This window comes from Adiantum capillus-veneris, chromosome 30 (genome assembly GCF_014529385.1).
Source record: "Adiantum capillus-veneris isolate H3 chromosome 30, ASM1452938v2, whole genome shotgun sequence".
Classification (NCBI taxonomy): Eukaryota; Viridiplantae; Streptophyta; class Polypodiopsida; order Polypodiales; family Pteridaceae; genus Adiantum; species Adiantum capillus-veneris.
Window position 1 is genome coordinate 89,008,138 of NC_140960.1, and position 27,420 is coordinate 89,035,557.

Sequence of the window (27,420 nt, forward strand, 5' to 3'; positions counted from 1 at the left end):
TATTTTGGACCTTCTCCACCACACTCGAGGAAAAAAGGCCATGTTATTGCCTACCCTTGCACAGCAATCTCAGCCATGGACAGTTAGGATTGCCGCACTATGTCAGCATGCTAGCACTTCTGCCTTTGGTCACTGGAAAACTTCCCTCTAGGAGATTGTGCTCGACAAGATGGACGCCCATATTCCTAGTTGCTATGTCCCCTCCAGTTTGCTCTTTGCTTGGAAAGCCGTTACTAATCATCTTTCATGGGATGGCAGACAACAAAATGTTTGGAAAGCATTCATTAGAGCAGGGCATTCTCTCTTACTCTTGTTGATCGGTCACCTCGCCACGCATACTTTCTTTCGTGCTGAGGCATGCGCACAGTGGATGATGTGGTCAATTCATCTAGGCATTTGTTACTTTTTTCTCACGCCGTTACACACTTTGGGTTGGGCATGCATTATCGTCGGATTTGGAGTGCGCTTGAGCATATGCTAGTTGTTTTCCTCCCCTTTCTACCATTGGCCCGTGGATGTCGTATACCGGATTGGACTTTATGGGACACTCCTCTTGATGCCATTTCTGCCAGCAATATTTATGCTTCTCTTTTGTAGGAGTCTTGGCTGGCTGATCATTGTGATGCACTTCGGTCTTTGCATAAATTTGATCGATGGTGGAGAAAGGCTCGTACTGCAATTTGGAAGTGCAACTTGCCTCTTAAGGAGCGTTTGTTTCTTTGGCGTTGTTTGCTAGAAATTCTCCCAATTGGAACTCTCCTTGCGGTGCATAACATCAGCTCTTCTCATTGTGTCAGATGTTCAGCCGGTGGAGAGACTGTCAAACATCTACTTTGGATTGTCACTCCACCAAGGCTTTCCTTGACCGCTTATCTGTCTATATGCGCCTCCGCTTTCCCTCGGTAGTTTTCCAAAAAAGATTATGGATTTTTGGCATTCTCCCAACCTCCCGACAGCAACTTGCGATAATCTTCACATGGGTCAGATTTTGGTCACTATGGTCTTTGTGGCACCAACTCAATTTTCGCATGCTCCATCGGCATGATGCGGTTCAAGATTTCGCTTAGGTAATCACTACATTTTGCCTTTGATGTTGGGGACACATCCCCAGATATCTTTCGACGGCTCTATGTTTGCTTTTAGAGCTTTCACATCACGGGACACCTCTTGGTTCCTCCCTTTGTATCTGATCTTTCTCCTCATCTTGAGGTTTCCAACTTGTAAATTAATCAAAACATATTTACAAAAAAAAAAGGATGTGTGTTTTGCGCACACGTGTGAGTGCGTGCATGTGTGTGTGTGTGTGTGTGAGAGAGAGAGAGAGAGAGAGAGAGAGAGAGCAAAGAAGTTTTAAACATCATAGGAACAACCCTAAGAGACCTTAAAATCTTTGAGAGAGATTTCATAATTATCCTCAAAGGTCAAATATGACCTATATAGATGGCACCAAAAGAAACATATCAGCTAGGATATGTTAAGGACTCTTGATGCTTAAAAATTGCGGAAATAAGTGAATCCACATCATGATTGGGAGAGGAATGTGTGTGGGGAGATCTCATGGCTGAAAATGTGGGGGAAGCAAGCTCTAATGTGATCAAAAGCTGAGCACCCAAGCATGTGTGATATTCAGACTTGCAGAATTGTTGAGGGCATAGAGTGCATAGTCGATGCGATTCCTCGCTGGTGCCCCGACCTGTCGTAGAGGATGAGAGCTCAGCCGGACAGTGGCACTAGTGCAGCATATAACAATGGGTGTAATTCCCTTGTTCGGGAAAGAAGATGGTTTTGTAAAAGGGGCAACATATGTGGCATTATATATTAAAACTGACCCCCCTGAGTTCTCCCAAGCTGTGATACATTGGCACTGTAAAAAAACCTCATGTGAGAGAGAGAGAGAGAGAGAGAGAGAGAGAGAGAGAGAGAGAGAGAGAGAGGGTTTCCCTTTTAATGTTTGAAATGTTTTCTTCAAGAACATTTTTACTTCCATGATCATAAGCAAGTCAGATGAACTACCTCCTGTGAAACAGAGAAGCCAAGACTACAAAACTGTACAGAATTCTATCATATAATATATACAATTCAATCCAAAATAATACATACAATGTTTCCACATGATCTAGTCAAATAATATACATAAAGCGCCATAGGAGCCAGCATGTGCGTATATCATGGCTCCCACGATCATCACTCCAATTCGATTCCCATACTTTCAAGCACAACAGGAAGTCCTTTGTCAACCCCGCAAGGCACAAACGTGACAAGAATACTTGGCTGATCCCACAACCCCAGATCCTTTATGATGTCACTGATACCTATCTGAAAAGTTGTAACCTGCAATTCATAGTCAGGGCTCTTAACTCTTCTAGGCTCATGGAAATATGATCCACTGAACTCGGCGCATGTGACCGGAGTCTTCTCGTTGGCATCAGGTAAGTTGATGAAGATGCGAAATGCTGATGCCTTGCTGCGTAGCAGCTTGAGTTTCACAGAAAGAATTTCTTCCAGCTCATCATCTTTCAACCGCAGCTCAGGACTCGTACTTGGCCTCCCTAAGTTTGCTGTGTAAGGCAACCCTCGCAAAACCACTTCATCAATAGAAACTTTACTGGGATCAAAAATCAAAAAGCTTCTTTGCTCCTGTGCTCTTGCCAAACCATCAACTACAATTGGATTCATGCATAGCATTGTTCCAAACACTGCCAGCACTTGGAACACTAAAACCCGCCTTACAGAAGCTTCACCCCCATGACTAGCATTGGCATTGATATTTGTCCACTGCATTGCCTGACATTTTGGCCGGCAACATCGCACCGACCCATTCATGGAAAAATCTGCATCTTTCATCTTTGCCAGTTTCTGATTTAAACAATTGAGGAACATCTCTGCACATCCAATGCCAGCCTGCAAATGCCATCCTTTCAATTATCCAGAATTATTGAATAGCACTCAGCTCCTTCAATGAACGTTTCACACAAACTGCTGCTTCAAGAAAAATCTTTACAAGATCGCTAAAATGAAAACCTTACTCATCGCCGTTCACCAACCACTACTACTAAATATACGTATTCGAATGCAGAAAAGCACCCCTTCCACCCATATTGCAGTTAATAACTCCGAGAAACTCCGAACTACCAATCTAGTAATTTCAAGATTCAAGCTAACACAAGTTCACAGCTAAAGCATGCCACAAACTACAATCTCCACCAATACAGCATAGAAAAAAGATATCTAAGCTATCAGCCAATGTGCAGTCAAATAAAACGATGTGACTCTCCAAAAGGTACTAAATGATTCGGTACAAATTTCTACGAGAGAAACCCTTTTCAAGTGAAGTAGGGTTAAGGTATAAGAAATGCGTTTCATATGAAAAAAACGTTTCGTAAGTTTCATATGGATATGAAACGTGTTTCTATGCAACACTGCAGTGCAGACTACTTAGTCTAGCTGCCCCTCTTCTCAGAGGCCGACTTCGGCACAGACACCTTGGTCTAGCTCTCAGAGGACAACCATAGCAGGGATTGCTCGGTTTTGTTGAGGATCATAACAAGCTGGTTGCTTAGTTGGGCTCTCTCCCTCACTTGGAGGCCACTCTACGTACTGACAAAACACCATTTGCTGGTGATGCGTGCAATCTTTCGCTGACTGCAGCAGCATACGGTCGAGTTTTGCAGTGCAAACTTCTCAATTTGACCTTCCTGGAGATTTTGCAGGTCAGATGCTGGCCTTCATGGATTGCAGCTACTCCTTTTCTTCAAATGGAGTGACCCCCGATCTTCTTCAGGATTGGACATTTGCAAACCTTTCAGCACTCCTATGAATGTTGAGTCTATACACAGTTCGGGACGAGCGGTACACACTTAGTAGTGCCGAAGTAACCATTTCCCTACGCTGCTCGTGTTGGCATCTACTTGGAGATTTATTGGCAGCTAGAGTTCCGACACTTGCTTTTTTGCAGCAGACATCTTCATTCGAGGCCTCACAACTTCAGCTTCTGACGGTTTGTTTAGCATGCTGCATCAAGCACTAAGAGCAGGTGTTAAGAGTTATACCACTCTACTGCTTCATCTAGGGTTAGGGAATACTTGTATTTGGCTACTGTGCACCAAGCTTGCCACCCATGCATTTGCATTTAGGCTGCTAGAGGTCCTAGCCGTGCCACTTTGGCCGGTCGAACCAATTTGGACCTGGTCTACTTTTCCCCTTTTCTTGGGCGCCCTATGGTTAAGGTTAGTTTCCTGCATTTTCTTTTCTAGGTCATGGGGGTATTTTACTAGAATGCCAACCTATGCCTTTGTGCCTTATATAGGCAGCCCACTAGCACCCACTATGTCCGTAGGGTGACACTCCAGTGGGAGTCACGAGGATGGGCTTCATGCCCCAGCATCTTCTCCTGCGATCTTTCGAACTCTCTCTCTCTCTCTCTCTCTCTCTCTCTCTCTAGTGGTGGAGGCGCTCACCAGATCAGTCTCCTTCATAAACCGCACATGGGAACTTCCTAGAGACAGATATGCTCGCATAGCACTTGAGTCCTCTCGACAGTTAGCCATACAAGGAGATACAACATGCTGGTATGGGGAGATGACATCATGGTTTCAGGCGCATGGGTTCAGCATAGACAGGCTGCCACCATTCCAGTACTCATTGGATGCACCATCTCTCACTCTTACACAGTCAGAGACCACCAAGCTCATCCGCCAAGACCTGACCCAACTAGACACCAGGAGGACATGGATACAACCAGCACAGGAATTGGGCACGAAGATGGCTTTCTACAGAGACCACCTTCTCCAGCTTACGGAAGATGGTTTTGTGACGAGACCCAGATACATGGATACCCAATTGTCTCATGGGATACGATGTGCTATTGGCCAGTTACGCACATCTTCTCACCAGCTGCGGATTGAGACTGGGAGATACAACGGAGTACCAGCAGAGGCCAGGACATGCCCCTTGTGTGACATGGAACCTGAGACAGAGCTGCATTATACATGCCGCTGCCCCGTCTACTACGAGATACGAGGCCGCTTCCATTGCTTGTTCAGAGAGGGTTTTGGACCACTCTCAAGAGTCATGGGATACGAAGATCAGAGATGCCTGGGTTTGTTCTTGCTCGAACTGCACAGACACAGAAATAGCCTGATGAATGGTGAGGCTAGCCAGTCTCAAAGACAGATCACAGACTTCTTCAGAGCAGACGCGGGACAGCCGCAAGAGCCACTCCCATAGCAGAGCTCCCCCTCGTCTCACACCAGAGGCACACTGATCGACCGAGCGATTGAACTGGGGAGATCTAGGCGCCCACGACTGCGAAGGACTACACAGCATCGACGAAGGCTACGTCAGAAGAGTCGGAGCACGCTGGCTAGGCATGCACGACGCCCGGTCAGACTACTAACCATGGAGGAAATTGATTGAGATTCGCCAATGACCGATGCTAGATCTCTTGTGATTCAGCTATCCCAACAAGCCGCCCATTTTTGCTTAGTTCACATCGACCAATCTAGGATCCCATAGTATATATCTTTGTTTTGTACTGTTGTTATGTTATTTTGTTACTCTAACTTTGCATCAGATCCACCACCTTGTAACTTTCTGGTCTCATAGGTCACTATGGCCTTTTGAAGACGTTAATATAACATTTCATTTCTCTCTCTCTCCCGCTGTCACTTGACAGTCGGGCCGCAGCTTTATTACCGTGTAAAAGAGCAGGTGTGGTAACACTCAAGCTCAAGCAGGAGAGAGAGGAGAGAGCACTAAGAGATGCTACAGAGAGAAGATGGAGGGGGCGAGAGAGAGAAAGAAAGAGAGAGTGCTCACACCCTACGGGGCTTGCTACACAACAAGAGCATACTCAGGTGCTCAAATGTGGGATGTGTTTAAGTTTGGGCTGGGTGGTGAAACTTTCTATGGGAAGTATATAAGGGCCCCACGGGCTTTCACTTTGTATCCATCTGTTTGAAGTTAATTGGAGCAATCTCAAGCTTGGCTTGTCAATCTCTCTCTATTTTCTCCCTCACACTCGTACCTGTGTTGCCATGAGTGTGTCGCATCTACACTTCCCATTGTGCTATTCTAACAAGATGCCACGCCCCCCCACCTCTCCCAAATTTAGGGGGCCTACAAATACGTCCGACCCACCAATACCCCACACCCCATAAAATGTGGGAATATGAGGGCTCCACTGCATAAAATAGGGCACCCTCTACAAATGGGCCACAGGTAGCGTGTGACCCCATGATCCCTGTAGAACCTAAGGCACAACCAAAGAGAAGCCCTCTCGCCCTAGATCGGGAAACCAGGAGATAATCCTCAAAAATCTTAATATATGCCTCTCTACACCGACTCAGACATGGTGGTGAGATTACAAGGGTCTCAAAAGAGGATGTGTTGCAAAAGATGGTCAGATGCAGTCTATATGTTTATATTTGTTGTCTTTGAGAGGTGATAAGCGTTGTCCTGTCAAGCTTTGTTTGGCCTCTTGGTGGCGTCTTTGGACAAGAGGTGGTGATGTGTTGTGGATCCAGCAAGAACTTGTCACCTGGCCCCATGTTTGTATGAAACTGGCCCGTAGGGCGATAGACTTTAGCTTTCACCCGATTCTTTACTTAAATTTTACAACACGAGGAAACTTCACGAATAAGCTCGTGACTGGAAATTACACTTCAAACAACACACAGCATAGGAGCTAGAGTGCTTCCAAGTAGACAGCGACACGTTGTAGGCCCCAAAGACTAGCGCCTTTTTCGGTATTTTTTTATTCTTACTGCAAATAGACGTCCCGAACGCTTTCACCTAACTCTCACCAAGCAGTCCAAACCTGTCCATGGCTGTAATTGCAGGTTTTTTACCCAATTTTACCAACATAATGGCGCAAAAACCCCTGTAGGTCAAAAGTACACGTCAAGGACACTTTCCCTTGCAGTTTGGAAGCTTTGCAATGAGCTCCAGGTCAATTTCAGCATGCTGTAATTCCCTGTTTTGTCACTGTCAGGTGCCCAAAGCCCTGTTTAAGCATCCCAAGGCTTTCCCGAGGCTCCCCTGGCGATGTCCTGCAGTTTAGGTGCAAAACCCTAAACCTGCAGAAAAACACAGCAGGCTGTAATTTTCTATTTTGGATCGTTTTGGGCAGAGTGAACACGTCAACGCTCGTCTCAAGTGCTCCCGCATGCAATGGGACAGTTCCCCTTTGAATCAGACGAGTTTTCACACGAGCAAACTCTCCGATTTCGCAATTATTCGCGATGGGACTATGCGTACTTGTGGGGGATTAGCAATTAGCTAATCCGGTTCCTGTACAGAAGGCTCTTGCCTTGGCAAATGCGCATAAAACCCCCAGAATTGTACATGGTCATCAAAGAGATGCACGAGAGCAAATCATCGCGCTACATGAGACAAGGGAGAAGGCAAGCTCTCCATAAAAGCTATAATCACCTGCACCCACCACTCACACACACACTGTAGTCACTTGTAAAACAAAAATCAGCCTCCACTCTCAAATTGGGCGCCCCCTCTTCATGCAAAACAGGCAAAATCACTTGGAGCCGTCATGTGTCTAGTTTGCCTCTTTTGAATTAAATTCCTAGTATCCACCTACTTATAAAGTGTAGCAAGGGGCCTAAATGACTTTGAACTGAGCCTAGACACCCTTTTGCTACTCGGATTTCAGAGCCGACTGGCCCAACCATCTCGTGGCAACCTGTCCTTCCCCATTGCGGGTGAAACTCTCAATCGTGGGCCGTTTCACACTGGCCACACAATGTCCGACCATTTGCGATTTCAAGAAGAGGGTCCCAAAAATTAAATAAAAATCAAGGGAAGAAACCAACAACTAAGGTTAGTGGTTGCCATAGCCTCGTGACATACCCCCTCTTGAAATCGCAAATTTCCTCGATTGCATGCCAAATACACATGCCATAGATGGTTTAGTGTGGTTAGCACCCTTTCATCATCGTATGTATCCGCAAGAAAGGTCATGTAACATAGATACAAATGACTTAATGAAACCTTCATACTCTTTTCATTTCCATCTATCATAGAAGTGAGCATAATACCTTTGACAATTGTAGAGCAGTGCACACTTCTATTGCACTGAATCCATATGTACATTTGATGTGCTAGCTCCATTATTACCCCCTTTCGAACACGTTGGATTGGGGCATACGTAGGTTGTAACCCAAAGGCCTCAAGGTAAAGCTACAATACGTTCGGTGACTCTAGCAATTCACACTCTTCCATCCACTTTGCATCCATAGGTGGATAGTTCCTGAACTTCACCAAATACCGTCGTGCAACTTTTCTTTGCTTATGTGCCAAAATATGCTCAAGTACCAAGATCTCATCAAGTTCTTCAACTTCTGGCTGATCGTCATCTGCCATATCTTCTTGCACATCACCCACAGTCTTAGAAGACTCACGTGAAACGCATTATGAATCTTCCAAGTGTCAGGCAATTTCAGCCTATAAGCAACATCGTTGATCTTCTCAAGTACTTGAAAAGGCCCATAGTATCGCATGCTGAGCCTTGGAAATAACCTTTCCTTGCCCTTCATCTTCTTTAACCTTGCCTTTTCAAACCGTAAAAGTACCCAATCACCAGGTGAAAACAACAATTCACGACGATGACAATCACCAGCCCTTTTCAGCTTTGCCTGAGTCTACTCCAACGAAAGCTTGATCTTCTTATACATTTCATCCATGTTCTCTACATATCAATCTGCCTCAAAAAGTTTGTCCTCTGTGTGCAAATATAGGAGGAACCTTCTTGCCAGCCTCAACAATCTCAAAAGGTGCCTTGCCTCTTGACGAATGCACCGTATCCTTGTATGCATACTCAAGCATGGGTAGATACTGTTCCCACTTGCCCTTATTATCTGACACATAGCATTTCAGCAGATTTAAGACAGTAGAATTAGCCTCTTCTGCCTATCCATCAGTTTGTGGATGACATGAGGAAGAAAACTTTAGCGTGGTGCCCATGTTTTCAAACAAAATAGGCTGGTCATACGAGGATCACGATCAATAGATTGTGGCATACAATGATACTTGAACTGTCACAAGACGGACACCACGTGCCAATAGAAAAGAACAGACTGAACAGACTTTTAGCACTTCAATAACACCTGAACTGAGAGAGAGAGAGAGAGAGAGAGAGAGAGACGACACGCGACACGGAGTCGCAGAATTCCACCCCAAAGAGTATTGGCCCCAAACCTTGGCCCCCTTTTCGGTATTTCTTTATATTGCATCAACACAGTACAAGCCAGTACTCCAGACTCTGCACCTTCTCCAGGAAGCATGCCAAAGAATGAGCCCTAACCTCATATTTAAAGGCCCTTGGCCTGAAAAGCAGTTACAGTGAAAAAGCCTTCAAAACTCAAAAGTTTCTCGTCCAAAAGCAATGCCAAAAAGCTGTCAACGTAAATCACGGAATTCCGTACAACTACAAGCGCAAAACGTGGAAATCCGTACAGTCTGCCACGTCATCATGTAAACGCAATTTCCGGATTTTTCGTACAGCTGCCACGTCATCAACATCGCAAGTCTTTGTGTGGGCCCTACTTATTTTAATGTCTTTTATGTCACTGGGACTGTCACAAGACAGGCCCCACGTCCCAATAGAAAAGAACAGACTGAACAGACTTTTAGCACTTCAATTACAACTGAACTGAAAGAGAGAGACGACACGCGACACAGAGTGGCGGAATTCCATCCCAGAGAGTATTGGCCCCAAACCTTGGCACCCCTTTCGGTATTTCTTTATATTGCATCAACTCAGTACAAGCCGGTACTCCAAACTCTGCACCTTCTCCAGGAAGCAAGCCAGAGAATGAGCCCTAACCTCATATTTAAAGGCCCTTGGCTTGAAAAGCACTTACAATGAAAAGCCTTCAAAACTCAAAAGCTTCTGGTCCAAAAAGCAAAGCCAAAAGCTGCCAGCGTAACTTACGGAAATCCGTACAACCTACCATGTCATCAGCCAACGCAAAACACGAAAATCCGTACAGCCTGCCACGTCATCATGTCAACGCAATTTTTTGAAAATCTTCCCTGCTTTATTTTAATCCTTTATGTCACTTGGGGCCCCATCGGACGGGGTCCCTATAAGTTGGTAGGACTTCTTGTTCTGTTACTTGTTCTTCTTAGGGTTTAGGCCCCTCGGCCGGCATCTGTAAGTTGGCTCCATTCTTTAGCTTTGACACGTCAGCAGTTTGTTACATCTCCCCTTCTTGAAAGAGAGCAATCGTCCGCGATTACAGCATATCTGCAAAACAACTCAAGTTAGCTCAAAAATTTCCGAGGGACAATCAATTTGCTCTTTTTATTAAGGAGTTAGCTTCTCCTTTCTGCTCTTTTGATCAAGGAGTTAGCTTCTCCTTTCGGCTGTTTTGATCAACGAGTTAGCTTCTCCTTTCTGCTCTTTTGATCAAGGAGTTAGCTTCTCCTTTCGTCCAGATCGGAACTCTTGATCTTCCGGTGTAGTAAAATTAGCCATCACACCCAGACCGTACTGATCTTCCACGGCTGTCTTGATGCACTAAAATTACATACCCGGGCAATCTCATCCAATTAGGAATATTCAATAGCTGGCACATCACAATGCAGCACAAATGCTTACATATGAATGTTACAAGACATAGAAACATAAAGCCGCCGATGAACACTCCTCCCGCATAACCTAACAAGGTCTGGGCCGGGAGATATTCAACGACTCCCTCATCACTCCTCCCGCATAACCTAAAAAGGTCCGGGCCGGGAGATATAGAGGCCTTTTACAACCAAACGCCCCTCAGACCGCAGCCTGCGTCGTTTGGAGGTGCTGAGAGTAACCACTGCTCAGACTTCTTAATACTCCTCCTACATAAACATCCAGGTCCGGGCCGGGAGTCACAACAACAATTATTTTACAAGCATGCAACCAAACGCTCCCTAGGCATCAGCCTGCATCGTTCGTAGGTTTTCAAACATACAACGTAACGCTCCCCAGGCATCGGCTTGCGTCATTCCGAGGTTCAAACAATATCAAAACAGTATTTCTCACTTCTCCACCCAGAAGTAAAATCACCAATCATTGAAACCAGTATCAAACCAGAGTCAAACAATTCAAATCGGCACCAAAACAGGTTCAAAATAGATACCATCCATTTCAAACAAATTTCAAACAAGATCACCAAACAAGTTCTCAAACAGATTTCAAACTTAAAAAGCAATCTCGACATTAGTCGAGCTCGAAAAGTTGACTGACTTTCCATCTTGAAACCTACATAGAAAATTAGGGTTACGTTCATTCCATAGGGTCGTAGCCGAGCACAGCATGGTCCATCAGCTCTTGGACAACAGTGTTTCTTTGGCAGCGATGGTTGTCACAAGACGAGCACCACGTGCCAATAGAAAAGAATAGACTGAACAGACTTTTAGCACTTCAATAACAACTGAACTGAGAGAGAGAGAGAGAGAGAGAGAGAGAGAGAGAGAGAGAGAGAGAGAGAGAGAGAGACGAAATGTGACACGGAGTGGCGCAATTCCACCCCAGAGAGTATTGGCCCCAAACCTTGGCGCCCCTTTCGGTATTTCTTTATATTGCATCAACACAGTACAAGCCGATATTCCAGACTCTGCACCTTCTCCAAGAAGCATGCCAAAGAATGAGCCCTAGCCTCATATTTAAAGGCCCTTGGCCTGAAAAGCAGTTACAGTAAAAAGCCTTTAAAACTCAAAAGCTTCTGGTCCAAAAAGCAATGCCAAAAGCTACCATCGTAATTTATGGAAATCCGTACAACCTGCCACGTCATCATGCCAGCGCAAAACGCAAAAATCCGCCACGTCATCAGTTTTTGCGTGTGTCCGGATCCTACTTTATTTTCTTCCTTTATGTCACCTGGGGCCCCATCGAACGGGGTCCCAATAAGTTGGTAGTACTTCTTCTGTTACTTGTTCTTCTTAGGCCCCTCGGCCACATCTATAAGTAAGCTCCATTCTTTAGGCTTTGACACGTCAGCAGTTTGTTACATCTCACCTTCTTGAAAGAGAGTAATCGTCCGCGATTACAACATATCTGCAAAACAACTCAAGTTAGCTCAAAAATTTCCGAGGGACAATGAATTTGCTCATTTTATTAAGGAGTTAGCTTATCCTTTCTGCTCTTTTTATTAAGGAGTTAGCTTCTCCTTTCGACTGTTTTGATCAAGGAGTTAGCTTCTCCTTTCGGTTATTTTGATCAAGAAGTTAGCTTCTCCTTTCAGCTGTTTTGGTCAAGGAGTTAGATTCTTCACTGTCACAAGACGGGCACCACGTGCCAATAGAAAAGAACAGACCGAACAGACTTTTAGCACTTCAATAACAACTGAACTGAGAGAGAGAGAGAGAGAGACGACACGCGACACGGAGTGGTGGAATTCCACCCCAGAGAGTATTGGCCTTAAACCTTGGCGCCCCTTTCGGTATTTCTTTATATTGCATCAACACGGTACCAGCCGGTACTCCAGACTCTGCACCTTCTACAGGAAGCATGCCAGAGAATGAGCCCTAGCCTCACATTAAGGTCGTAGCCGAGCACAGCAAGGTCCATCAGCTCTTGGACAAACAGTGTTTCTTTGGCGGTGATGGTAGTCCCAGGATAGCAATCGCACTGGACCTCCAAGGTCATCTGCTCGTGAAGAGACATCTATTGAGAGATGTCGAGAAATTTATCTGCTAGGGTTCCCATGGCAAGCATTTCAAGATACCCCACTCTGCCAGAAGTTGCACTCCGAAGGAATATGTCAGAAACCATATAACTTCCGGCAAAAATTTTCTTGAAAGCTTGCCAAGTCCTTGAAGTGTGCGGCTTGGTAGCTATAGATATCAACATCTACATGGCACTACTTTTGAGAAAAAAAGTGACTCAAAACAAATCTTGGATCCTTCTTTTGCAAGTGCTCTTTTTGGCTTATGCCCTGTAAGACATGAGTAGTGAAGACGGGAGCGCGCCCGATGCGCTATGAAGTAAGGGTGGGAGTGGCTAATAAGTCCGGGGTCAAAGCACAAGCCTAAAATTTTCAATGAGCTTTGGAAGTGCGATCTTGCTCTATCTGCTCTTTGGTGGGACCGGTATCCTTTCAGAAAAGCACACGCCTGATGCTCTGATACCACTGTCACAAGACAGGCACCACATGCCAATAGAAAAGAGCAGACTGAACAGACTTTTAGCACTTCAATAACAACTGAACTGAGAGAGAGAGAGACGACGCGCGACACGGAGTGGCGTAATTCTACCCCAACGAGTATTGGCCCCAAACCTTGGCGTCCCTTTCGGTATTTCTTTATATTGCATCAACACGGTACAAGCCAGTACTCTAGACTCTGCACCTTCTCCAAGAAGCATGCCAGAGAATGAGCCCTAACCTCATATTTAAAGGCCCTTGGCTTGAAAAGCAGTTACAGTGAAAAAGCCTTCAAAACTTAAAAGCTTTTGATCCAAAAGCAATGCCAAAAAGCTGTGAGCGTAAATCACGGAATTCCCTACAATTGCCAACGCAAAACGCGAAAATCCGTACAGTCTGCCACATCATCTGTCAGCGCAATTTCGGATTTTTCGTACAGCTTCCACGCATCAGCTGTGCAAGTCTTTGTGTGGATCCTGCTCTACTTTAATGTCTTTTATGTCACTTTGGGCCCATCAGACGGGATCTCCATAAGTTGGCAGGACTTCTTCTTCTATTACTAGTTCTTCTTAGGGTTTAGGCCCCTCGGCTGGCATCTGCAAGTTAGCTCCATTCTTCAGGGCTTTTACACGTCAGCAATTTGTGACATGAACACATTGTACACAAACAACTGTGCCATTTGGTCAGATTTTATCTTCTTCCTGACAGGAATAAAATGGGTCTACTTGTTGAACCTGCAAAATGGTCCATGTACCATCATTCCATGTTGGTGTTCTTGGCATATCAAAGATAAAATCCATAGCAATACTTTCCCATGGCTTATTTGGAATAGGCACTGGCTGTAACAACCATGGTGCCTTTTGACTGTCAAACTTGACCTTTTGGCAAATTACGCATGCTCGGACAAAGGCATCCACATCTCTCCTCAAAGTAGGCCAATAAAAGAATGTCTCTACCGCTTTCATTGTCGCATCTATACCACGATGCCCTGCATACGGTGGGACATAGCTTTCTACCATAATCTTGCAATGGCCTAGTGACGCATAGCCTTCCATGCACCATCATAAAACCGTCCTTGAGAAGGTAGTGCTCATGGCATTGCCCATCTTGCAACTGTTCAAAGATCCTTGCAAAATCTTTTTCAATAGCATATTGTTCCTTCATGTCATCAAGCTCATGATGATAAGGAATTGACACAGCTAAAATGTGTGGCTTTCTTGACAACGCATCAGCCACAACATTCTTCTTGCCTTCCACATGCAAAATTTGAGAGTGAAACATAGAGAGAATGTTTGCCCATCGCATATGCTTTTCGGATAACTTTGACTGTGTCAAGAAGTATCGCAAGGTTTGATGATCTGTCTGGACAACAAAATCAGCACCTAATACGTAGTGCTTCCAACTAGAAAGCCCATGAATCACAACCAATAGTTCTTTTCCATTGATTTGCATAGTCTTTTCAGGCCCTTGCAAGATTCTGCTCTCGTAAGCTACTACCCAACCATCTTGCATTAATACTGCCCCAATACTGTTGCCACACGCATCACACTGGACCACAAATGACTTCCTGAGATCTGGTAAAACAATAACTTGATCCGAAGCCATCTTTTCCTTTAAGAGATTAAAAGCTGAAATCTCTTTTTGTGTCAACTTGAACGTGACCTCTTTCTTTTGCAGAGCATGAAGGGGTAAAGCAATCTCCGCAAAAAGTTCTTTATAAACCTTCTGTAGTAAGAGCATATGCCCAAGAAGCTACAAACATCATGCACAGTCTTCAAATCTGGTCATGTCCTAATTGCTTCAACCTTGGAAAAATCCATTCCGACACCATCCTTTGACACTATGTGGCCAAGAAAGTGAATCAATTCCAAGAAGAACTCACTTTTCTTAAGATTAACAAGCAACTTTTGACTGCATAGCTCTTCGAAGACAATGGTCAAGTGACTCCTATGCTCCTCTTCATTCTTTGAATAGACTATTAAGTCGTCAAAGAATATGCCGACAAACTTTTGATGTGGGCGGAAAATCCAATCCATCATCCTATTAAACCTAGCAGGAGCATTTGTAAGACCGAATGGCATCACTAAGAACTCATACAGACCAAATGTCATCCTAAACACAGTCTTGTGCACATCCTCTGGCCTGATACAAATCAGATGGTACCCTCTCTTAAGGTCTATCCTGCTGAAAATTGCAGCACCCCCTATGCTGAAAAGTGATCTTTTTGTTGAAGACATCCAACAGCACTCCATGGATACGGAACATCCACGGGATTCCCAACAATGCATCGCACTTTTTCAGTGGCATGATATGAAATTCCCGTGTCTAAATATGCAGAAGCAGCTTTCCAATGATGGGCGTAACACACTCTGACTAGCCAGGACATCCCAACCTTGCCTCTCTTGTGTACCCCATCTCTTCACCTTTGATGCCCAACTTGATGGATAATTCTGATGAGATAAAGTTTGGTTTAGCACCCGGATCAAAGAAGATAAGTGTTGTCTTGACTTTACCCCACACTCGGAATGACTCACTGGCATCTGAGTTTGGCCTATCACCCACCATATCTGGCACTAACCCGGCCGTGGGTTTGGGCCTCTTGCCTTTTCTGTCCTCTGAGGTTACTTGCCTCCTCCTCTGGGGACAATCTGCAGCAAAATGGCCAGGCTGCTCGCATATAAAGCATTTGTTCTCAACCATTAAATCCTCCTTCTCTTCAAATGACTTGCACTCAAAAGGCTTCCTTTTCTTTTTCTTATCTTGCCCTTCAGACGTCGTGGCTGAGTCCTTAGCTTTCCCTATCTTTTTTGACCCCTCGGACGCTTCAGGAGTCACTTTCACCACGAGCTTCTTTGCTGAATTTTTCTTTTGTTGACGTCCTTTCACATCGCCCTTAAACCCACTGTTCTCTCCCTTCAACAAGGCATGACCAATGTTGGCAACTTCCAAAAGCTGAGTGAGGGTAGCCACTCTGTTCTTTGTACAGTAGTCTTGAAGCCCTTTAGGCAACCCACAACAATACTTCTCAATCTGCTCTGTAGTGGCACAAACCTGTAGGAGGTTACTAAGAGCAACGCTTTACAGAACCTCCGATTGTGCTCCTGTAGGCTCTTGCAAGTAGCCGCAGTGAGTTGGTGCCAATCCGTCATGACATCGGCTTCAAATTCATTTGACAGCCATGCAGATGCAAACATTTTCTTGAAGTATACCCATGTGGCGGGTGCCTGTCCTTACATCAACAGTGTCGTCCACCATGTAAGGCATTGCCTTTCAAGAAAGTGGCAGCTTTCCTGACCTTGGAGGCCTCTGTAAAATTGCATCAAGCTGTTGAAGGAAAGTACGAGCCTTTGCCTTATCCTTAAAGCCGCTTAAAGTATCAAACTTCACACCTGCACCACCTTCTTTGTATGCTTTTGGCTTTTCCAGTGCTCCCAAATTATCATAGGGAAGCGTTTGCAACATGGGCATTGTAATAAGGATCATCAGTGCCCCCCTTGGCCATTGACATTTTGAGTCACTGGTGCCATATGTGCCTGCTGGTCAGAAAAGCCAGCCATGCCAAAATTGCCTTGTGGCACCCCAAACTGGCCGTGATTGCACTGAAACCCTTGTTGTATGCCACTGTTACCATACATGGGGTTTGGCATCATGCCTTACATACCCCCAAAGACTGTTCCTGGCATATATTGCTGGTTTCCAGACACATATCCAGCCATGCTCTAAAACACAGATCCATCCCCGAAAGTGGATGTACCGTGGGTGGTGCAAAAACTTGTTGCATAGCCTCGAAATGTCCTAACCACCTGCTCATGGACAGAAGGAATTTGTCTTGGGAGCCCCAACTGACTCTGCAACATGTCCTTGCCTTGCTGGGACGCTGTCACAAGACAGGCACCACGTGCCAATAGAAAAGAACAGACTGAACAGACTTTTAGCACTTCAATAACAACTGAACTGAGAGAGAGAGAGAGAGAGAGAGAGAGAGAGAGAGAGCACGCGACACGTAGTGGCGGAATTCCACCCCAAAGAGTATTGGCCCCCAAACCTTTGCGCCCCTTTCGGTATTTTTTTATATTGCATCAACACAGTACAAGCCGGTACTCCACACTCTGCACCTTCTCCAGGAAGCATGCCAAAGAATGAGCCCAAACCTCATATTTAAAGGCCCTAGGCCCAAAAAGCAGTTAACAGTAAAAAGCCTTCAAACTCAAAAGCATCTGGTCCAAAAGCAAAGCCAAAAAGCTGTCAACATAAATCACGGAAATCCGTACAGCCTACCACGTCATCAGCCAACCCAAAACGCAAAAATCCGTACAACCTGCCACGTCATCAATCAACGTAATTTTCGGAAAAACCTGCCACGTCATCAGTTCCATGCAATTTCCTTCAGTGTGTGTGTGGGTCCTGCTTTATTTTAATCCTTTATGTCACTGGGGCCCCATCAGACTGGGTCCCCATAAGTTGGTAGGACTTCTTCTTCTGTTACTTGTCCTCTTAGGTTTTAGGCCCGTCGGCCGGCATCTGCAAGTTGACTCCATTCTTCAGGGCTTTGACACGTCAGCAGTTTGTTACATCTCCCCTTCTTGAAAGAGAGTAATCGTTCGCGATTACAGCATACCTGCAAAACAACTCAAGTTAGCTCAAAAGTTTCCGAGGGACAATCAGTTTGCTCTGTTTGTTAAGGAGTTAGCTTCTCCATTCGTTTAGATCAGAACTCTAATATTCCGGCGTAGTAAAACTAGTCATCACATCCAAACATACTGATCTGCCACGGGTGTTTTGATGCACTAAAATTACATATCCAGACAATCTCATCCAATTAGGAATATTCAAAGGTTGGCACATCACAATGCAACACAAATGCTCACATATGCGTGTTACAAGACATAAAACATAAAGTCGTCGATGAACACTCCTCCCGCATAACCTAAAAAGGTCCACGCCGGGAGATATTCAACGCCTCCCTCATCACTCCTCCCGCATAACCTTAAAAGGTCCGAGCCGGGAGATATAGAGGGCTTTTACAACCAAACGCCCCCCACACCGCAACCTGCGTCGTTTGGGGGTGCTGAGAGTAACCACTGCTCGGACTTCTTAATACTCCTCCCGCATAACCATCCAGGTCCGGGCCGAGAGTCACAACAACCATTATTTTACAAGCATACAACCAAACGCTCCCCAGGCATCGGCCTGCGTCATTCCGAGGTTCAAACAATACCAAAACAGTATTTCTCACTTCACCCGGGAGTAAAATCACCAATCAACGAAACCAGTATTAAAACCAAAGTAAAACATTTCAAATCGGCACCAAGACAGGTTCAAAACACATACCATCCATTTCAAACACATTCCAAAAAGGATCACCAAACAAGTTCAAACAAAACTCAAACTTAAAAAGCAATCTCGACATCGATCGAGCTGGAAAAGTTGATTGACTTTCCATCCTGAAACCTACACCAAAAATTAGGGTTAGGCACGGTCCATCAGCTCTTGGATAAACAGTGTTTTCATTGGCGGCGATGGTAGCCCCAAGATAGCAATCGCACTAGATCTCCAAAGTCATCTGCTCGTGAAGAGACATCTACTGAGAGATGTCGAGAAATTTCAAGTTATAATCTGCTAAGGTTTCCATCGCAAGCATTTCAAGATACCCCTCTGCCAGAAGTTGCACTCCGAAGGAAGATGTCAGAAACCATATAGCTTCGAGCAAAATTTTCTTGAAAGCTTGCCAAAGTCCTTGGAAGTGTGTGGCTTAATAGCTATAGACATCTGCATGGTACTGTCTCTGAGAAAAACAGCAGCTCGAAACAAATCTTGGATCCTTCTCTTGCAAGTGATCTTGATGGCTTATACCCTGTAGGCCATGAGCGGTGAAGACGGGAGCGCGCCCGATGCGTGATGAAGTAAGGGTGGGAGTGGCTAATAAGTCCAGGTTGGAGGGCGAAGATACCTCGAATAAATTCGAGAAGTCTTTGGATTGCTCTGTCTGCTCTTTTGTGGGACCGGTATGCTGTCAGAAAAGCACACGCCTGATGCTCTGATACCATTGTCACAAGACGGGCACCACGTGCCAATAGAAAAGAACAGACTGAAAAGATTTTTAGCACTTCAATAACAACTGAACTGAGAGAGAGAGAGAGAGAGAGAGAGAGAGAGAGAGAGAGAGACGACACGCGACATGGAGTAGCGGAATTCCACCCCAGAGAGTATTGGCCTCAAACCTTGGCGCCCCTTTCGGTATTTCTTTATATTGCATCAACACAGTACAAGCCGGTACTCCAGACTCTACACCTTCTCCAGAAAGCATGCCAGAGAATGATCCCAAACCTCATATTTAAAGACCCTAGGCCCCAAAAGCAGTTTACAGTAAATAGCCTTTAAACTCAAAAGCATTTGGTCCAAAAGCAAAGCCAAAAAGCTGTTAGCGTAAATCACAGAAATCCGTACAACCTGCCACGTCATCAATCAGCGTAATTTTTGGAAAAACCTGCCACGTCATCAGTTATACGCAATTTCCTTTAGTGTGTGTGTGTGTGGGTCCTGCTTTATTTCAATCCTTTATGTCATTGGGGCCCCATCGGACTTGGTCCCCATAAGTTGGTAGGACTTCTTCTTCTGTTACTTGTTCTCTTAGGGTTAGGGCCCCTCGGCCAGCATCTGCAAGTTGACTCCATTCTTCAGGGCTTTGACACGTCAGCAGTTTGTTGCAGACGCACAAGGGACCTGGGCTTAAGCCTCAGCATGTAAGGTAGAGCGGAAGTGAATGTTGAACTTTGCTCAAGATGAGTGCTCCGAACTGTGCTCAAAGGTTCCTTTTACTTACGGAAGGGAGAGCCTTCTGTTCCTTTAGTGAGAGAGTGCAAATGATCACAAACAAAGTGGTAAACACTGTGAATGAAGGTGTTGAGACTGAGAGATAGAGAGAGAAGAATACGACGCCAGAATGTTGTCAAACCGTCCTCCAAGGGCCCCACTGTCAGGTGCAGCGGAAGAGAATAAGGATTTTGCCCGGATCTAGTACTCCGCACACAAACACAAGGGACACTTTACTTCACTTGAAAGAACTGAACTGAACTGAAAGAAAGAGAGACGAGAGAGAGAAAAGAGACGACACAGGGATGTCGGGTCCCAACCCTCAAGGGCCCCCTTGCTCTGTTGCCAGAGCAAGTACTTTCTTTATTCTTGCACAATGCTGCTACAATGACTAAATATTGCGATGCTCATGCTAATGGGTACTGACACTATTGATGATGGGTACTGGGTACTAAGGTACTGAAGGGGTACTGAGGTTCTATGTCGAAGACGATGATGTCGATGACGGGTACTGCGGGTTCTATGTCGAAGGCGGGGAGGTCGACGACGAGGTCTATGTCGAAGATGATGAAGTCGACGACGAGGTACTAAGGGTCTTTTGTCGATGACGATGAAGTCAACGGCAGTACTGTGTCGAAGACGGTGAAGTCGACGATGGTTCTGCGTCGAAGACAGTGATGTCGACGATGGTTCTGTGTCAAAGAAGATGATGTCGACGACGGGTACTACTGGTCTATGTCGATGACGATGATGTTGACGACGACGACGACGACGTTGACTGTGACGATGACGACGATGGTGTCGTCCTCAAGTCCGGGACTGCAATGACGATGTCGAAGGTGTCGTCGTCAAGATAGGGATCTGCGATGACGATGACGAAGGTGTCGTCGTCAAGATAGGGACTGCGATGACAATGACGATGCCGATGACGACGATGGTGTCGATGATGACGGTGTCAAGGCTGAAAACTGAAAACGCCATGCTGATCTCGGCCTTCTTCTTCTTGAGAAAACGCTAGGGCTCCTATTGAGGTGTTGCCTGCCTGTCGGGTGCCTACCTCCTTGTGTCCCTGCTTCTTCTGCTTCTACAGAGAGCCCAATGGGTTTCTTTTATAGATCTTTAGCAATTTTCCCTACCTACTTTTCCAACAAACCTACAAAAAGAATTCCAAAAGTCACTTTTAATAAAATGACTTATAAGAGGTGGTTCACGTTGTAAAAAGCCTGCATGATGAAATGATTGTTCTTGTGCAAGAGAGGGTATGCAAGTGTGACTGGCCTGGACATGCATGTCCTGCTAGAGGCTCACAAAGGTGCCAGGCTCAGTCCTAAGCTAAGACTCATGCTAGACTATGGCAGAAGCGTGTCCACGTGGCGCAAGTGAAGTGCGCACGTGGCATCCCCCCCTGTTAAAAGTGAGGCACAACTGTCGAACTTCTTTCTGTACTTCTGATGCTGACAAATGAATGCTTTTGATGCCGTGGATGCACAAACCAATGCAGATTCCTCCGAAACCAAGGTCTGATGGTACTGCGGGTGCTCTGGGTGCCGTGGGTATTGTTGGCGATGCAAACACCGTGTAAGGGTCACTGTCCAGCCTTACTACGATTGCCGAATATCAGCCTGGGCTCTATACCAGATAGTGCTGACTCTGCCTGCTGTAGCAAGAGCTGTTCCCCAAACACTGACTGTGGTGAAAACATTACCGATGCTGATGGACTGAGTGTGGTTCCGGAGTCCTTTCCAAAGATTCAATGACGAGGGAAATGGATGCACGCTACATGCGAATGCGAATGCAGAAGAGGTTAGGGATCTTGTCTCCAACTCCTTTCATATCCGCATACAAAGCTAGGAGATCTTGGTACTCAAGATCTGGGTTCTCGTGTATCCGATGTCGATCTTCTTTCAAAGACATGGCAATGAAGATGGAATCTGGTAAATCCATGGTTGGGACTCAAAGATTCTTCAGGGAAAAACATTTGGGAGAGGTTCCTTGGGGTTCTTGGTTCTTGAGGTTCTTCTTTAGGTTCTTGATGGTTCTTCCCTTGAGTTCGCGAAGCCGAAGCACGCACAGAGCTCTAATACCAATGTCAGGTGCAACGGAAGAGAATAAGGATTTTGCTCGGATCTAGTACTCCGCACACAAACACAAGGGACACTTTACTTCACGTGAAAGAACTACCTCCTTGTGTCCCTGCTTCTACTGAGTGCCCAATGGGTTTCTTTTATAGATCTTTAGTAATTTTCCCTACCTACTTTTCCAAAAAACCTACAAAAAGAATTCCAAAAGTCACTTTTAATAAAATGACTTATAAGAGGTGGTTCGCGTTGTAAAAAGCCTGCATGATGAAATGATTGTTCTTGTGCAAGAGAGGGTATGCAAGTGTGACTGGCCTGGACATGCATGTCCTGCTAAAGGCTCACAAAGGTGCCAGGCTCAGTCCTAAGCTAAGACTCATGCTAGACTATGGCAGAAGCGTGTCCACGTGGCGCAAGTGAAGTGCGCACGTGACACCCACTCTCTATGGCAAGAGCGGTCTACTATTGATTGCACAAATCTCTACAATTGTCTGAATGCGATGGTCTAGCCGACGATGTTGACGACGATGATGACGACAACGAGACGGGCTGAAATCTGCAAATCTTGTATCTGCTAAATTCTGACTCTATGTCGGTGACGATAATGCGACAACGACGCGCTGAAAACGTAGATGCTGAAATCTGCGAATAGCGGGCTGAATCTGCAAACGCTGGCTGATCTGATCGTGCGGCGAGGATCTACTGCGGGAAGGTGAGATCTGCGACGTTTGAGGGCTACGGTACGGAATCAGACTGCTGGAAATGCAAAACGCTGATGCAATGATGCTCCTGTCGCCGGGAATCTGCAAAACGCTAGGCTGATTTGCTGTTCCAAAAACGCTAGGCTGATCTGTTGTCTGTTTACAAAAACGCTAGGGAATCTGCTGTGATCTGCTATCACTACATGATCTGCAATCTGCAAAACGCTGGGACTAATCTGCAAATGCTGAAAACGCTGGGTTTTTCTTGATGGCTGAAAACGCTAAGTTGTTCCACCGGGGGTCTTGCTGAGAAGGTGCACTGCCAGACACTGAGTCCCTGCTGCCTCTTCTGCAAGAAAGTGCTAGCGCTAGGTTTTCTTACATATTGCCTTAGTCAATTTGCCCTACCCAATTTCCCAACAAAGTCACTTAATAATAATAAGTGAAAAATGGCTAAAATGGGGAAAATAGGTTCTATGCACTGTAAAATGCTCTTGATGGGTACTGACTGTAATCTGATGATCATGTTGTGTGCAACTAGAGGAAATGCAACTACTCTATGTGTCTGGACATGCACATCTGCGAACAGACTCACAAAGGTGCCAGAACACTTCCTAAGCTAACTAAACCCTTGTCATGAAGTAGCTTGTTCACATGCACATAGGGTTAGATGTGCACAAGACACAACAGGCTCTACTGCATGAAACAGTTGCCTTGTCTGCTGTGACACTGGTGGCGCTTGTAGAAATTCCATAAACCTATAGAAAAAACACATTCATAGCAGCAACCAACTGTGTCCTGAACGCATCCTCGTCTAATTGCCCAATCATATACCCTTGACATTGTGGAGCATTCAAATCAACAAAGGTACAAACAAGGGTGGTCGTGAACTCTCGCTACGCTCGAACATTGGAGGAGGAACAGCTTGTCTATCCTGTGAAGAGGAACCCTCTTCCCTGGTGTCATTTGTCCTGTCAGCCATAGTGTAATTCCAAGTTTTTGTACTCTGTGTCTTCGCCGCAAACGAACCAAGGCTCACTCTATAAGGAGAAAGTGATTCTATCCACCATGAAACGGCCCGACTTTAGCCTCCACCCGATTCTTTACTTGAATTTTACAACACAAAGAAACTTCACGAATAAGATCGTGACTGGAAATTACACTTCAAACAACACACGGACAGGGAGCTAGAGTGCTTCCAAGCAGACAGTGACACCCTGTAGGCCCCAAACTCCAAAGACTGGCGCCCTTTCCGGTATTTCTTTATTCTTATTGCAAATAGACGACCCGAACACTTTCACCTAACTCTCACCAAGCTATCCATGGTTGTAATTGCAAGATTTTGACCCAATCTCGCTGGCATAACGATGCAAAAACCCGCGTAGGTCAAAAGTACACATCAAGGACACTTTCGCTTGCGGTTTGGCAGCTTTCCGATGAGCTGCAGGTCAATTTCAGCATGCTATAATTCCCTGTTTTGTCATTGTCAGGTGCCCAAAGCCCTGTTTAAGCATCCTGAGGATCCCCTAGCAATGTCTTGTAGTTTAGGTACAAAACCCTAAACCTGCAGAAAAACAAAACGGGCTGTAATTTACTGTTTTGAATCGATTTGGGCAAAGTGAACACGTCTACGCGTGTCTCAGGTGCTCCCGCACGCAATGGGACAGTTCCCCTTTGAATCGGACAAGTTTTCACGCTAGAAAACTCTCCGATTTCGCAATTCTTCGCAATGGAACTGTGCATACCAGCAATTAGCTAATCCGGTTCCTGTGCAGAAGGCTCTTGCCTTGGCAAACGTACACAAAACCCGAAAATTGTATATGGTCATCTAAGAAGCCCAACCAGTGGGCCATTACCATATATGCAAAGGGGAGAGAGATGCACAAGAGCAAATCATCGCGCTACATGAGACAAGGGAGAAGGCAAGCTTTCCATTAAAGTTGTGATCACTTGCACCCACTACTCACACACACACTGTAGTCACTTGTGAAGCAAAAATCAATCTCCACTCTTAAATTGGGCCGGGGGCTCTTCATGCAGAACTAGCAAAATCACCTGGAGCCACCATGTGTCCAGTTTGCCTCTTTTGAGTTCAATTCCTAGTACCCATCAACTAATAAAGTGTAGCAAGGGGCCTAAATGACTTTGAACTGAGCCTAGACCCCCTTCTACTGCTCGGATATCAGTGCCGACTAGCCCGACTATCTCATGGCGACCCGCCCTTCTCGAATGTGGGTGAAACTCTCGGCCATCGATTGTTTCACATTGGTCACACAATGTCCGGCCATTTGTGACTTCAAAAAGAGGGTCCCAAAAATTCAATAAAAATCAAGGGAAAGAAACCAACCACTAACCTTAGTGGTTGCCACAGCCTCGTGATATTGTACATATTCTATTGGTCTTGATGGAGATACTAGATTCTCGTTTAGAAAGCTAACTACCATAGCACCTATGCTTAGGTAGATAAGTTGGATTGATAATCCTAGCTGAGAGGTGTTGTGACTACCTCATGACCCGCACTTTATCGTGCAATGGGGCTTGTACCTCTTGCACATACCCTAGTCTTATTGCAAGCGCAAAATTTTTACACACAAAGAATTGATGGTTTTTTTGGATTTGGTGCAAAAGCGACATCTTCTATACATGTGGAATGAAAGGATATGCAATACCCACACGAGCTTCATGCAAATGGCCTTAAGTTCGTGAGCCATACTACCTCTTATTTCTACCCTCGAATATTTTTCCAAAATGTATTGAACATAGATACCACTTTTGCATTCAAATTATAAGAGGGCCTATCCCCCTTGTATTTTTATTGCAACAACCTCGGGGAGTTTCTCCAATAGCATACAGCTCCCTCGATAGAGCACCTATGCACTTCTTTAGTAGATTATGTGCAGCATAAGAAGAGGCGAGGATTGTTCGTCTCATGATCCTCCATCAACAGATACTATGTTGGCTTCTGTCCTTTGAGCACGACAGTGTCACACAAGTCTCACGCACTTGACTATTCATCATACGTTGTCTCCCAGTAAGGTGTATAGGCGGTGGAGTTCTAGTCTGTATGGCTGAACAGGTTCAAAATCTAATGCACACCGAACATGCTGGTAGTCATTATTGTCTATCCGAGGGTCCTGCTAGAATTACTTTCTACAGCAGCTTTGCTGCTTGTTGTCAAGACGGTTACTACTGTTCACGAACATAATTCGATTGCCTATTTGGAGGCACCCAGAATCTGAGAGGGGTTTTGGAGGGTCATCGTTGAGTAACTGCTTCCACTATTGTATAGGTCTCTCTCTCTCTCTCTCTCTCTCTCTCTCTCTCTCTCTCCATATACTCCCATCTTTCGTTGCACGCTTCTTCTGAATTTCTCAGCATTCCAAGCAGGATAGTCAGGTGAATTGCAAGCACTGCCACGCTTGACTCTTTGGGATGCGTACAAGCCTTTGTGAAGAAGACGTACGGGCTTGCTATTTGGCAGTTTGGTTCTGCACGCCTCTCCTTTTTGGCAATTCCTTGACCATTGGATTGAATTGCCCGATGTTTTCCACGTAGCATTTCACGCGCTCTAGCCTCTCTTTCCACTATCGCTTGTCAATAATGTAAACAATTGTGAGTGGATACACAAGCAACACCTTATCAAATTCCTTTGATAAAATGTTGGATCAAAAAGCAATGATGTATGATATTGTATGAGGTTGACACTAGCCATTTTATGTGACTTATTGGTATCTCAAGTGGAACTAAAATTTGTTGGACTCATTGTACAAAATATTCCTCTAATGAATGTGAAAATCCTTATTGGCTTTTAGGAGGCCCAAAGGTTTGTTGGAATCTTGCACTATTGACTCACCCCCATTCATTGGAAATATTTGCACCTACACCTATCTACTAACATAATATGGCGAAAGGGGAGCCCTTTACACGTGTCGTAATCTGCAACTTGAAGGCTAAAGTCCAAAACTAAAAAAAGCCCGTTCGCACGCGATAAAGAGGGAGAGGGGGAGAGAGAGAGGCCGTCGAAGGCGGCCGGCCGTACTAGTATATATATATAGTATCCTCCTCCCCCTAGTTCCACAACTCCCCCATCCCTCGTCGCACCATGCCCATGTCCCTTAGAGAGGAGTGAATTGGTTGATGAATCTTATTAAGGGCCCAGGGGGTTGTTGCCTACTAGCATGACATTACGCAACAGGCTACCACAAAGGCCACCCTCTTTCACGCTTTTAACTTGCAATATTTGGGGAAACAAATTTAAGATGGTTTGGATGTTGGGACAAGGACCTTGTCGGAGACTATCCTAGAGGAGCATTGGGAGTTGATCGGGATGCGTGGCTATGGAGATGCCTAGCCAAATGCATCACAGATTCTTCAAGAGACATACTCCCATTCTTGCAATTTGGGTGAGGACTATGCACTTATCAAGTCTTGAAGTAATCGGATTCTTGCAAATCTTTTCCAATAGTGCTTGCCAAAGTCTATTTTGGTTGAGTGTGTTTGCGTGTCAAAATTAAATTAAAGACAAAGGATATTATTTTAATGTTTATAAAGTTGTTGATTCAAAAGTTTGGGATCAATCAACAATTATATGACCATGCATTAGGGAAAGTTTAAGGTCTCTTTTTCGTCTTGTAAGAAATGGTAGAGAGAGAAAATGCTTTTCATTTTGAAAAATGTGAATAAGAAATT

General features: G+C 45.1%; 1 protein-coding gene across 1 annotated transcript; it reads right to left on the bottom strand.

The window, feature by feature from the left end:
- Positions 1–2,000: 2,000 nt before the first annotated feature.
- Positions 2,001–26,495, bottom strand: LOC147418369 (polyphenol oxidase F, chloroplastic-like). Its single transcript, XM_086506435.1, has 2 exons — positions 26,069–26,495; positions 2,001–2,901 (listed from the first exon to the last, which is right to left on the bottom strand). Exons 1-2 carry the CDS (start codon positions 26,072–26,074, stop codon positions 2,185–2,187), a joined length of 723 nt encoding a protein of 240 aa, XP_086362561.1. The 5' UTR covers positions 26,075–26,495; the 3' UTR covers positions 2,001–2,184.
- Positions 26,496–27,420: the final 925 nt, after the last annotated feature.